This window comes from Triticum dicoccoides, chromosome 6B (assembly GCF_002162155.2).
Source record: "Triticum dicoccoides isolate Atlit2015 ecotype Zavitan chromosome 6B, WEW_v2.0, whole genome shotgun sequence".
Taxonomy (NCBI): domain Eukaryota; kingdom Viridiplantae; phylum Streptophyta; class Magnoliopsida; order Poales; family Poaceae; genus Triticum; species Triticum dicoccoides.
This window is the reverse complement of record NC_041391.1, coordinates 240627152-240637944: the sequence shown is the minus strand read 5'-3', so window position 1 is coordinate 240637944 and position 10793 is coordinate 240627152. Positions and strand designations below refer to the sequence as shown.

Genomic DNA, 10793 nt, shown 5'->3' with positions numbered 1-10793 from the left:
GTTGTCCATTGGATGTAGAGAACAGAAAACAAGAACTGGCAGTAATCATGGTTCCACAAAGCGAAAAAGAAACTACAGGACAAATACTTTTGAAGGTATGTTTTTATCATACAGTATTCCTACATGCGTTCTTTTTTATTTGTCCGGGAAATCGATGAGTCCTGGAAATTGATTAGTGCTGCGACTATTATTAGATTGCTTTAGTGAGTTTTTTTTAAATACATAACATTAGCAAAAAAAATTACATATAGCATTGCAAAGTTTAATCTTTGGTAAGTAAAAAACTTTGTAATGTGCTAACGCAACAACTATGGTGCTTGTTTTCATTCTTTTCTAATACTGCCTTTCCACGAAGAGAGAGCGTTACACCTAAATGCCTATCCTCACCGCTATAATGATTATGCAGACTTTTTGACGACCATTCGACACGTGCTGTTCAGATCCTTCTTATGACACCCCACATTTAGTACCATTAAAGAAATCTGAAAGTTCTCTAAATGCATCTGTACACCAGCTCTGCTGGTCTGTTAGAAACGGTTGCTTTACAATGAAAGGGAACACAAAATCAGTTGAACATAATTTACTACTCCCATTGTAAACAATCACAAGACGTTTTGTATAATTGTGTACAGATGGAGTACCTCTGATCCATATTAGTTGTCGCTGAAACGGATGTATCTAGACATATTTCAGTGCTAGATACATCCGTTTGAGTGACAACTAATTTGGAGCAGAGGGAGTATTTGTTTTTTGCTTACTACAGCCTGGAGCCCCAAGAATTGTTATATCAGCTGATATATACACCTCATGCAGCTTGATTTGGAATAGAACAGCGGTTCAAACTACCATCTCATTGCACACCATCGTCGTAATCAAGCTAAACACACCAGAATTAAGTCCACTAACAACTAAAGTTATGATCTAACAAGAACAAAAGGGGAACACAACCTTGAATGTCTATCCACGATTAGCAAGTCATTTGGACCATCCTAAGCAATTGCCAATTGAGTAATATGATAAGGCTATTGGTTCACAGTTCTTTAAAAATTGGGCATCCTTTACAAGTGCCTAGATTTTCAGTCCTGATGAACTCCACTATCTTAACATTTCACTTAGTTGGAAAAATGATGGCATCAGACTGCTAAGCAAGTAGCACAAACAGGTTTGTCAAGAACCCATAAGTGTAGGGTTTCATTTCACCAACTCAACATATAGGATAAGCAAACCATTCATACAGGTAGTCACATGGAAATGAAGCAGGTCTAGAACAGAATAATTACCTTGTCTTCACTAAGATATTTGGAGACTTCACTGGTGCAGTTACGCGTATAAGTGAAGTCTTTTCCGGTAACAAGCTTCGCAACTCCTTGCACCTTCTTCTTCTTCATGTCAATAGCAATCACAACTTCCATCGAACCCATGGGGCAGGCCTTAGACAGCATGTAGACAACATCCTCATCCATGCTCATGGTGGGAAAACCAATGACGAGGCACTGCAATGATGCTTCACTGGGATTGTCGTTGATGCTGCTCGGCTTAGGCAGCAGCTCAGAATGCATTGGGTCGACAGTGACATCAGCAATATCAAAGGTGCAGTTAATGTTCCACTTTGCAGATGTAACATTTGAGATCGATAGGATCCATGTGGTGGCTCTCCAGCCTACACAAGGCGTTCTGCACTGCCATTCACGAGGCTTTTGACGAAACCAGTTAGCATAGGACGCAGGAGGGTCGCCAGGGTCAACAACCGGTGGGCAAACTTCCATCTCAATGTACTTGATGGAATCTTTGAGCAAGCTGACGGTGACGTCCCGAATGATGTACGGGCGGCATTTGTGGTAGAGTGCCCAGTTACCCCTCGCCGGTGGCGGCAACAGTATGTCATGGAGAACGGGATTCTCCTGGAGCACATTGCAGACGAGGATGCCACGCCAGAGGTCAACCCAGCCTACCATGGCTAGGCTGCCACGCCCTAGGACGATCACCTTCGTGGTCTCATGATACAGGCCTCGATCCACAGGGCACAGAATGTCCCTCCGTGGCTGTGCCACCGACAGCACCTTGGAGGTCCACCCCTCCTGAGCTTTGGAGGAGCGGTACAGATGGAGATCGAACTCCGTCTCGTTGAGCGTGTCATCCTCCTCGAGAGCCACGGTGTCGCACCTGCTTGTGAGAGCAGCGACGGCGTACTCGTCGCCGTCGCCGTCGAAGCTCAGAAGGGCGACCTCCTGGTCGCCGAAGGAGTTGGGGTACGGATGCGGAAGAAGGTCCAGTGATGGGTTCCGTGGGTGCGCCCTGTAGAGGAAGTAGTCGCGGTAACGCGGATTGAAGCAGGCGTAGGGGGTCACAGAAAGGCAGAAGAGGATGAGATTGGCCTCTGCGCTGATGACCTTGGGAGCCATAAGATATTCTGATGGTTTAACACCTGGGCAGTGGACACAGAAGTGGGAGACGTTAGGCGGGCGGGCGGTGTAGAAGGATACTTGGATGCGATGGCCGCTGCTGGTGGAGCTCTCGGCGAAGGTTGCGTTGGGGCATTCAGCGATGTAGCCCAGGATGTCGAGGAGAACCCAGTTTGGAGGCTCGTCGCCTTCTCCATTGGGGAGTTGAGGCAGACTCGGGCGAGTCGACGACGACGAGGAGGAGGGTACGGCTGCCATGGCGTCCGGAGGATTCAACTGGGGGTTGGGGGGTTGTGGGGGTGGCCCGGTGGGGGGCGGCGGCGGCGGCGCAGACGGTAAACCTATCCTGTTCTACTCAGGTTGCATATATATATATGGCTCAACGAAGCTACAGTGAAGCGAGCGCATACTGGGCCGGCCCAGGGGCGCAGGAGGCCACTTCCTCGTTTGTTTTATAAAAAATTCTCTATTCTCCATTTTTTATTTTTTTATTTCTTTTTTTCACTTTTGTTTATACTTTCAAATACTCCCTCCGTTCCTAAATATAAGTATTTTGACAGGTTTCAATATAGACTACATATGGATATACATAGACATAGTTTGTTTTGCACCATATGTAGTATATATTGGAATCTCTAACTAAAAAGACTTGTATTTAGGAACCAAGGGAGTATATTAAAAATATAAGCTTTATATATAGAGAGATTTTTGAAATTGTTAATCATGCATTTGACAAATGTTAAATGCATATAGAGAAAATGATTCTGATGTATACAAAAAATGTGCAATGGGTATGAAAAAAAGTAGACATAAAATATAAGTTTTTAAAAATGTTAATAACTTATTTGGAAAATGTTAAAGATGTACACAAAAATTGTTCCTGAAGAAAAAATTAAAGTATAATGTGTATGGAAAAAGTAGACATCTAAAAATATATGTTTTTAAAACAATGTTAACTATCGATTTCAAAAATGTTAAACATGTAAAAAAATATTCCTGATGTATACCAAAAATGTAGAACGTGTATTAAAAATTTTTACATAAAAATATAAATTTCAAAAGATGTTGATCATGCATCAGAACAATGGTAATCACATATTTCAAAATTGATAAATATGTATAAAAATGTTCCTGATGTATACCTTAAATATATGATGAGTATGAAAAAAGTACCATCAAACACAGATATTTGAAAAAACGTTAATCATCTTTTTCAAAAATGTTAAACTGTACAACATAATGTTACTGATGTACACGAAAAATGTAGAATGTGTATTAAATTTTTTGAATATAAAACCATAAATTTTGAAAAATGTTGATCGTGTATAAAGAAAATGTTAGTCATATATTTCAAAATGTTAAACATATATTAAATGTGTAAAATATATGCTTTTAAAAAGATAATTATCTATTTTAAAATGTTGAACATGTAAAAAAATGTTCCTAGTATGTACCAAAAATGTAGAAAGTGATTAAAAACATAAATTTAAAAAAAATGTTGATCATGTATCAAAAAAATGCTAATCAAATATTTAAAAAATGTTCCTGATGCATGGTACACACGGCTGTCACTTTACCTAGGCTGGGACGTTTGCGACTTTTCACTCGACATCATAATCACTCGTGAACTCAGACCCACCATTCTTAGTAATGATCATCACATGCTTCGATGGGCATTGGCTCGCATAATGACCTTCATCCTTGCAACGACGACATATACCATCACGCGTTTGCCCTTTTGATGCCATGGATGATGAAAAGTTGTGTGCAGGACCCGAAGGTGTGCTCTTGGCGGAGGGTAGTTGTGGTGCCTATTTTCTTGTATATCGGTTGGAGTTGGCGGGCTGAACTAGGCGTTGTTACAGCAGGACGTGTGGATGTAGATGATGTACGCGGTGTCCATGATGAAGGTCAGACCTGCAGCAAAATTAGTTCGCGTCTGTCAATCATGCACTTGACGTTCAGCTTTGCAAGCAAGATGCAATAAACGAGTGATATTGTTATAATCCTATACTCTAAGGTGGTTTGAATTTCTCTATTTAAACCACCCATAAAACATCCAAACATAGTTTTATTATCCTCAACAATACCACAACTAATCATACCAGTTCATAATTACCGATAATATGTCTCTACATAATTTGTTTCCTTGCCTTAAATGGTGTAATATTTGAAGTACTTCACGTCCGTAATATGGTGAAACCCAACGAGTACGCATATCAGTTTTTGAAGTAGCCCAAGTAGTTAGGATATTATCATGATATAATGTACAATGTTCAGACCATCAAAAGAAGCAAAACTAGTTAATTCACAAACAGAAGCAGCAACAACACCTCTATCCTCGGGATATTGTAAGCATGTAAACTGTTGTTAAGTTACTAACTCCCAAGTAAGATATGCATCAAGAATGTATTTATCCTCAAATGGAGGAATATTCAATTTCAGCTTAGGGACATGGTCATGATCTCGTACCTGAGGGGGTGGTGCAGCGCTGCCATTGCGATTGTATGCATGTGGACGACCTGGCGCTGGAGCTGGTGATTGCACGTAGTTCTGATTTTGAGGAACCTCGTCCTCGTAATCACCGTCGTAGTTGTCGTACTGGTCAATGGTAGTAGCAGGAGCCACAAAAGCAGCAACAACAACACCAGGATGTTGGCCTGATACATCTCCAACGTATCTATATTTTTTTATTGTTCCATGCAATCATAGTTTCAATCTTTGATGTTTATATGCAATTATATACAATTTTATATCTTTTTTTGGGACTAACCTATTAACCTAGTGCCCAGTGCCAGTTGTGTTGGGGAATGTAGTAATTTCAAAAAAAATCCTACGCACACGCAAATCATGGTGATGCATAGCAACGAGAGGGGAGAGTGTTGTCTACGTACCCTCAAAGACCATAAGCGGAAGCGTTATGATAACGCGGTTGATGCAGTCGTACGTCTTCACGATCGACTGATCCTAGCACCGAGGGTACGGCACCTCCGCGATCTACACACGTTCGGCTCGGTGACGTCCCACGAACTCACGATCCAGTAGATTGTCGAGGAAGATCTTCGTTAACACGACGGCGTGATGACGATGATGATGAAGCTACCGGCGCAGGGCTTCACCTAAGCACTACAATGATATGAACGAGGTGGATTTTGGTGGAGGGGCACCGCACATGGCTAAGAGATCAATGATCAACTTGTGTGTCTATGGGGCCCCCCTCCCTCATATATATAGGAGTGGAGGAGGGGAGGGCGGGCCCTCTACTATGGCGCACCATGGGGAGTCCTACTCCCACCGGGAGTAGGATTCCTCCTTCCATGTAGTAGGAGTAGGAGAGAAGGAAGGGGAGGAGAGAGGGAAGGAAAGAGGGGGCCCGGCCCCCACCCAATGCGGATTGGGCTAGGAGGGCGCGCCCTCCACCTTTTCCCTTCCTCTCCTCTATTCCACTAAGTCCCAATAAGGCCCATATACTCCCCGGGGGGTTTCGGTAACCTCCCGGTACTCCGGTAAATGCCCGAACTCATCCGGAACCTTTCCGATGTCCAAACATAGGCTTCCAATATATCAATCTTTACGTCCCGACCATTTCGAGACTCCTCATCATGTCCGTGATCATATCCGGGACTCTGAACTACCTTCGGTACATCAAAACATATAAACTCATAATACCGATCGTCACCGAACGTTAAGCGTGCGGACCCTACGGGTTCGAGAACTATGTATACATGACCGAGACACGTCTCCGGTCAATAACCAATAGCGGAACCTGGATGTTCATATTGGCTCCCACATATTCTTCGAAGATCTTTATCGGTCAAACCGCATAACAACATATGTTGTTCCCTTTGTCATCGGTATGTTACTTGCCCGAGATTCGGTCGTCGGTATCTCAATACCTAGTTTAATCTCATTACCGTCAAGTCTCCTTACTCGTTCTGTAATGCATCATCCTGCAACTAACTCATTAGTCACATTGCTTGCAAGGCTTATAGTTATGTGCATTACCGAGAGGGCCCAGAGATACATCCCCGACAATCAAAGTGACAAATCCTAATCTCGATCTATGCCAAATCAACAAACACCACCAGAGACACCTGTAGAGCATCTTTATAGTCACCCAGTTACGTTGTGACGTTTGATAACACACAAGGTGTTCCTCCGGTATTCGGGAGTTGCATAATCTCATAGTTAGAGGAACATGTATAAGTCATGAAGAAAGCAATAGCAATAAAACTCAACGATCATAATGCTAAGCTAACGAATGGGTCTTGTCCATCACATCATTCTCTAATGATGTGATCCCGTTCATCAAATGACAACACATGTCTATGGTTAGGAAACATAACCATCTTTGATTAATGAGCTAGTCAAGTAGAGGCACACTAGTGACATTATGTTTGTCTATGTATTCACACATGTATCATGTTCCCGGGTAATACAATTCTAGCATGAATAATAAACATTTATCATGATATGAGGAAATAAATAATAACTTTATTATTGCCTCTAGGGCATATTTCCTTCAGAGATTTCCACTATGGATCACATACAGATGTATCCAGATACATTTAAGGGTGTAGATTAACTCATTTTGCTCCATATGTAGTCCATGGTGGAATCTATACAAAGACTTGTATTTAGGAACAAAGAGAGTACTTATTAAAGAAGAGTGGAAGAGGAACATGCTAAAGAAGAGCAAGCAGATTTTGGATAATAAAATGTTCATTGCGCAGTGCCCACACATGATGAACCAGAGCGCATTAAGAATGCAACTCCCTGCTATCTCTCTATATGTGGTGCACGTGCCTTTCGAAAGTAAAGTAGGAACATTAGCTGACCAATTAAATGTTATCTGTTTTAGTAATATCAGCATCATATCAGATTCGTACTTGAGCAACAAGTTTGGAATTGTGAGTGGCACGTTGTTTAGTTTGATGGATTCAGGAGCAGTGCTAAGCAGGTACGATGATGGTACTGAATATAAAGCCATGTATGCATGCAAGTCGCATGACTTTTGTCATTTGGGTCAGTTGACCATTTCAGGCGGTTGGATGAAGATCCTACGTCTCCTAACCCTTCTTCTTCCTTGTCTCTGATTCTTCCCATACAGAACACCGCATGGGCCGCCGGCCGGACCACCGGACCCCACCGCCTGTGTCCCTCTGCCACCCCCACCCCCACCCTCGCCCCACCCGCGTCGAGTTTTCTTCATTCGGCGAGGCCCCACCACCGCCCTCCACAACCACCATCCCCACCCGAGCCCCTTCCTTCACACCGGCGAACTCCAGCGAGATCTGAAAAATCAACTGACCCAATTTTGAAATTTAGTCTACTGTGATTTAACTAGTGTGGAATATAAAAGGGAGAAACCATAAGCATTGAGAGTATAGTGTTGAGCGTGCCATGGCGGATTTGAAGGTGCAAACTGAACAAAGGCAACTTCGCAACCAATGTTTGCTTTCAACTAGCAAGTAAGTGATGGACAAGAAATCAGAGTAAAGCAGTGTCGATCTATTTTCTTGCTGTGATAAATAAGTTGAGCAGATATGAAAGAGTACCACCTCTGGTGCGGCGCCGTGTATGCATCTGCTGAGAATTTGATGGTGTTGCGGTAGTGATGGCTCTCGGCGGCGTGGAAGCAGATCTAGGATGGTAGACGGTGGCGGCAGGGCGCTGTCACGCCCAATATGCGACCCTATCCAAAAGGAACTCGAAGGTCCCACCAAGGATAGACCCGCATATTGGAACGCTTTTGCAAGGTGGATATCATTACATCAACATTACATAAATAGATGGAGATACATACATAAGGCATACAATGCCACATGAATACAACATCACAATACATGAGAACAACATCCGACTACGGATGAAACACAAACTGAAACTCGAACAACATCCACCCTGCTAGCCCAGGCTGCCGACCTGGAACCTATCCCCTGATCGAAGAAGCAGAAGAAGAACTCAACGCAAGCAAGCATCGCTCTCGCGTCATGATCATCGCATAACCTGTACCTGCAACTGTTGTTGTAGTAATCTGTGAGCCACGAGGACTCAGCAATCCCATTACCATGGGTATCAAGACTAGCAAAGCCAAATGGGAAAGGAAGGGGTAAAGTGGTGAGGTTGCAGCAGCGACTAAGCATATATGGTGGCTAACATACGCAAATGAGAGCGAGAAGAGAAGCAAAAGGAACGGTCGTGGAGCTAGCAATGATCAAGAGGTGATCCTGAACTCCTACTTACGTCAATCATAACCCAAAACCGTGTTCACTTCCCGGACTCCGCCGAGAAGAGACCATCACGGCTACACACGCGGTTGATGCGTTTTAATTCGAATCAGGTGTCAAGTTATCTACAACCGGACATTAACAAATTCCCATCTGCCACATAACCGCGGGCACGGCTCTCGAAAGTTTAAACCCTGCAGGGGTGTCCCAACTTAGCCCATGACAAGCTCTCGCGATCAACGGAGGAATAGACCTTCTCCCAGGAAGACCCGATCAGTCTCGAAATCCCGGTTTACAAGACATTTCGACAATGGTAAAACAAGACCAGCAAAGCCGCCCGATGCGCCGACAAATCCCGATAGGAGCTGCACATATCTCGTTCTCAGGGCACACCGGATGAGCAAGACGTCGGGTTGGCATAGACCCTGGTTGCCCAGGGGGCGCCGGACATCGCTCGGTTTGGACCAACACTTAGACAAGCATTGGCCCGGGGGGGCTAAAATAAAGATGACCCTCGGGTTGGCCGACCTGGGGGAAGGGTATAGGTGGTGGTGAGGCAAATGGTAAAACCAAGGTTGGGCCTTGCTGGACAAGTTTTATTCAAAGCGAACTGTCAGGGGGGTCCCATAAATCACCCGACCGCGTAAGGAACGCAAAATCCGGGAACATAACACCGGTATGACGGAAACTAGGGCGGCAAGAAAACACCAGGCATAAGGCCGAGCCTTCCACCCTTTACCAAGTATATAGATGCATTAGTAATATAAGAGATATTGTGATATCCCAACCAAAATCCTGTCCACCATGGAGAAATCTTCAACTTCACCTGCAACTAGCAACGCTATAAGAGGGGCTGAGCAAAGCGGTAACATAGCCAAACCGTGGTTTGCATAGGAAAGGTGTCAAAGGTTAGAGGTTCATGGCAATTTGGGATGGCTTGATAAACAGGTGATAGGTAGCGCAGCAGAGCAATAGAACAAAACAACTAGCATAGCAATGATAGTAGTGAGATCCAGGGTAGCGGTCATCTTGCCTGAAATCCCGCAAGGAAGAAGAACGAGTCCATGAAGAAGACGAGCGGGAGTAGTCGAACGAATCCTCACAATCGCAACATTACCGGAACTAAGAAGCAACACGGAAAGGAACAAACAACATGGTAAATGCACAAGCATAAACATGGCATGATGCACAAACAAGTATGATGCATGACCGGTTTAATGAGGAATGGCATGGCGAAGTGCAACAAACAATACTACAAGTTAAGTGGAGCTCAATATGCAACGAGTTGCATATTGACGGAACATCACATCAATTATTTAGTTTCTCTCTTGGTTATGAACAAGACAAGATTAAATGTTGGTTAACATGGCAAGAGGTGAAGCATAATTAAACTAACTATTTAGGCAAGTTTAAATGAGGCCAGAACAACAAACAACATTTCTGGAAAATCCTCACATGCAATTTATGAATTTGCTACTGTTCTGCCCTAAAACATATTTTATAGTTGTTAAACAGGAAAATCAAGTGCAACATGTTAATCTATGCATTTTTCCACCCCATTTACATATAAAGTTTATTTAAAATGGAGCTATGGTTATTTAGTTATGAAATAAATCATTTTAGCATGGCATATATGCAAATTAATGCAAACAGCAGTTTTAAATATTTTAACATGGATGAAAGTTGGATATTGTGAAAGTACATGAAATTCTAAGCATTTTACATACATGACATGTTTCATTTGGATGCTTGGATATTTAGATATGAGCAATGCAATTTTAATGGCATATATGAAAATATGCATGCACTGGATATGTGACAAAATCACAGAATGGAAAAAAAACGTCTACGGGCTGAATGCAACGCACTGTGCAAAGCCCAAGATGGACCAGGCCCGAAATGGAAGAGTGTGTGTGAGGAAAAAAATTAAAAGGAGACAGTGTAGAAAAAAGGGTCTCCTGGGATTCAAACCCCAGACCTGCTGGATCGATGCACACTCTGAAGACCACTGGGATACAAGTGTTATGCTGACAAAAGAGGGGCTAGGCGCAACATGAAGAAGAACAAGGGCTTGATCTGGGTGAGCCAAAATTGGTGCAAAAAGATGTTGGCGTGGGGATTTGATCCCTGGTTGTCTGAGTGCAAAACCTGCTAGTCTAAC

The 10793-nt window shown here is 43.2% G+C and overlaps 1 protein-coding gene across 1 annotated transcript in view; it reads right to left on the bottom strand.

Moving 5' to 3' along the window:
* The window catches only part of LOC119324062, a 4050-nt gene extending 1341 nt beyond the window's left edge, over nucleotides 1-2709 (bottom strand). The window contains exon 1 of the mRNA XM_037597794.1: nucleotides 1281-2709. Coding sequence (XP_037453691.1) covers nucleotides 1281-2660 — 1380 coding nt within the window. The 5' untranslated portion in view covers nucleotides 2661-2709. The remainder of the gene's footprint in view (nucleotides 1-1280) is intronic.
* Between the last annotated feature and the right edge of the window lie 8084 nt (nucleotides 2710-10793).